The sequence below is a fragment of the Trichinella spiralis genome, assembly GCF_000181795.1.
Source record: "Trichinella spiralis strain ISS 195 chromosome Unknown Scfld5890, whole genome shotgun sequence".
Classification (NCBI taxonomy): Eukaryota; Metazoa; Nematoda; class Enoplea; order Trichinellida; family Trichinellidae; genus Trichinella; species Trichinella spiralis.
In genome coordinates this window covers 1-2,372 of record NW_003532829.1, presented here as the reverse complement: position 1 = coordinate 2,372, position 2,372 = coordinate 1, and the positions used below count along the sequence as shown (strand labels likewise).

The 2,372-nt window shown below is 33.4% G+C and overlaps 1 protein-coding gene across 1 annotated transcript; it reads right to left on the bottom strand.

The window, feature by feature from the left end:
* Positions 1 to 178: 178 nt before the first annotated feature.
* Tsp_13478 (hypothetical protein) lies at positions 179 to 1,627 on the bottom strand. Its single transcript, XM_003366497.1, has 5 exons — positions 1,622 to 1,627; positions 1,403 to 1,548; positions 701 to 1,232; positions 432 to 628; positions 179 to 371 (listed from the first exon to the last, which is right to left on the bottom strand). The coding sequence occupies exons 1-5, from the start codon at positions 1,625 to 1,627 to the stop codon at positions 179 to 181; spliced, it is 1,074 nt and encodes a 357-aa protein (XP_003366545.1).
* Positions 1,628 to 2,372: the final 745 nt, after the last annotated feature.

The following is a 2,372-nucleotide window of genomic DNA, read 5'->3' as shown; positions in this document are numbered from 1 at the left end:
GGCAATTTTCAGAGGATCTTTGCTGTAAAGCACTACCAAACTGTAAATAGTGAACATCGCTTCTCCGGCGCTCAAGCAAATACAGTACAATCCAAATGGGCAGAGCGCTGTGTCTAAAAATTAACAAAAGTAAAAAAAATACAATTAATTCAACACTTTCATTGACAGTAATGATAAATTAATTTTCAAACAAATAATACAAATATAAAAAGATAAACTTATCAGTACCATCAGAATATGATGTTACGGTCCTTTTAATGGTCTTCATTGCAGTTTTATATGGAGGCGAATCAACCTTCTGCCACATCAAGCCAAAATGCGCATTCAAAAATTTCATACTCAGTGTCAACACCGTCTGATGTAACACAATTCTAAAAATCAATCCATAAATGATGAATAATCAAATCAAGTCAAATCAAATCAAATCATACGCCGCCAATTTAGGCATCATTTCCAAAGAAGAACCACAATTCCACAAAAATGACATCGCTTCGTTCGCTTTTGACCTCATCGAACGAATATTGCCAATATTCAACAACGATTTGAACTGCTTGGAGTTTTCCAATTGTAACATGTCGTTCAAATAATTTTTCAATTCTTCTTTATAACCAACTGCCAATCGAAATGGCTTAAAAAAGGGAACAAACAAAATTTGAAAATGCATAAAAAAAACAAACAACAACAACAACAACTATATTACCGAACTACAACGAAACTCGCCAATCAGTGTCGACGCAAACGACAGCCAATCATAGACTGTGTCGATTGGAAAATCGTCCAGTGAAATTTGTGGATGATTTTTACAGCCGACAGAACAACAGGCGTGAAATTTCCCATAAAATTCCTCTGCACTTTCGACGAAGCAAATCAGCATAAACAATTTTTGAAAATTGTTCCCAACATTTTCCAATTCAACCTCGGCTAATGTCAAAAGCTGTTTAATATCAACTGGATTCAGCTTGTCGTATGGTAAATGTGCATTGTTGTGGAAAATTTCAATATTGGCCATCAATTTTTCGCTGTTGACAACTTTCAACTTGGCCAACAGCTTCATGCAGACCATTTGCCGTTTCAGTTCACAAATTGCCAAAGCAGATTCGGCTTTGTACAAGCAGCGACTCAGTTGCAACGAATTGAACAGTAAATCGAAAAAATTCAAAATAAATGCATGATCTTTTCTGATCGGGTTTAACTTTTTCCATGATGATAAACCTTTCAAGCCGTACAATAATCTAAACGAACAAAAATTGAAATTTATTATTATTCACTTCAATTGATTATCCATTTCATTTTATAATCAATTTCACTCTCTCTCTCTCTCTCTTTTCTCGAAGTTATATAACAGTTAACTGTTCAGTTTAAAAAAAGTATTCAAATAATAATAATAATAAGCACGATTTACCCAGTATTATTCATAACTTCGGATAAAGTGAGACGCAAATCGAAACACAAATGCCAAAGCAGCAATGATGAAGATTTCATTTGCACGATATCCATGTCTTTTAATTTCTCGCAAAGCACAGCCAACAGCAACAAACTACGACTTGCCTGAAATTAAAATTGAAAATGAGAAAAAAATATATATCGTTTTTTTTCTTTGTTGTTGCACACAAAATAATACCGTCATCCACAGGCTGTCTGGAAAAATTACACGTCGAGAAAGAATATTACGATAATTGCCGAGTATACATCTCATAAACTCACTGAGCCAGGTAAAAACATTCATATTGGAATGTGTTGAAAATTCGCCTATGAAAACACAACGAGTGTGAATCATGAAAAACATAAAAATCAAATCAAACAAAACATATATTGTTCCGTTGTTTTACCATTTTCAAATTCTTTCTCCAATTCATTTAAAATCGTGCTATCCAGTTTGCGTAATTGAACATCATAAATCCAGAAATATTCAATGATGAATAAAATTTTATTACTCTTTACTACTATTATGGGATCACTGAATGTGGTAGGGTTGAAATCAAAAGACTTGTCCATGATGCTTGATATGTCTTCTTTTTCCACTCTGTTTTCTATTGAACGGTCTTTTCAAATATTAATGTATCTGAGCAGGACAGTCTACCCCAAATGTATTATTAGAATTATTTTAATTGAACTTTCTCGGACTATTATGTGAATCCACAGAAATATTACTTTTGTTATTTATGATAAGCATGACCTACGCACCGATTGTCACACTATTGAATTCTACATGATGCTAGGAATTTTCTGCTTTAAAACTTGCATATTATGTATCTTCGCACCCCACGACCATGCGTTGCATTTCTAGATATAGAACAAATACCTATACTAAACTAATTCGCTTCATGTGACTCATCATGTATGATACCTTTTAACGCTTTTTTCTAAAACGC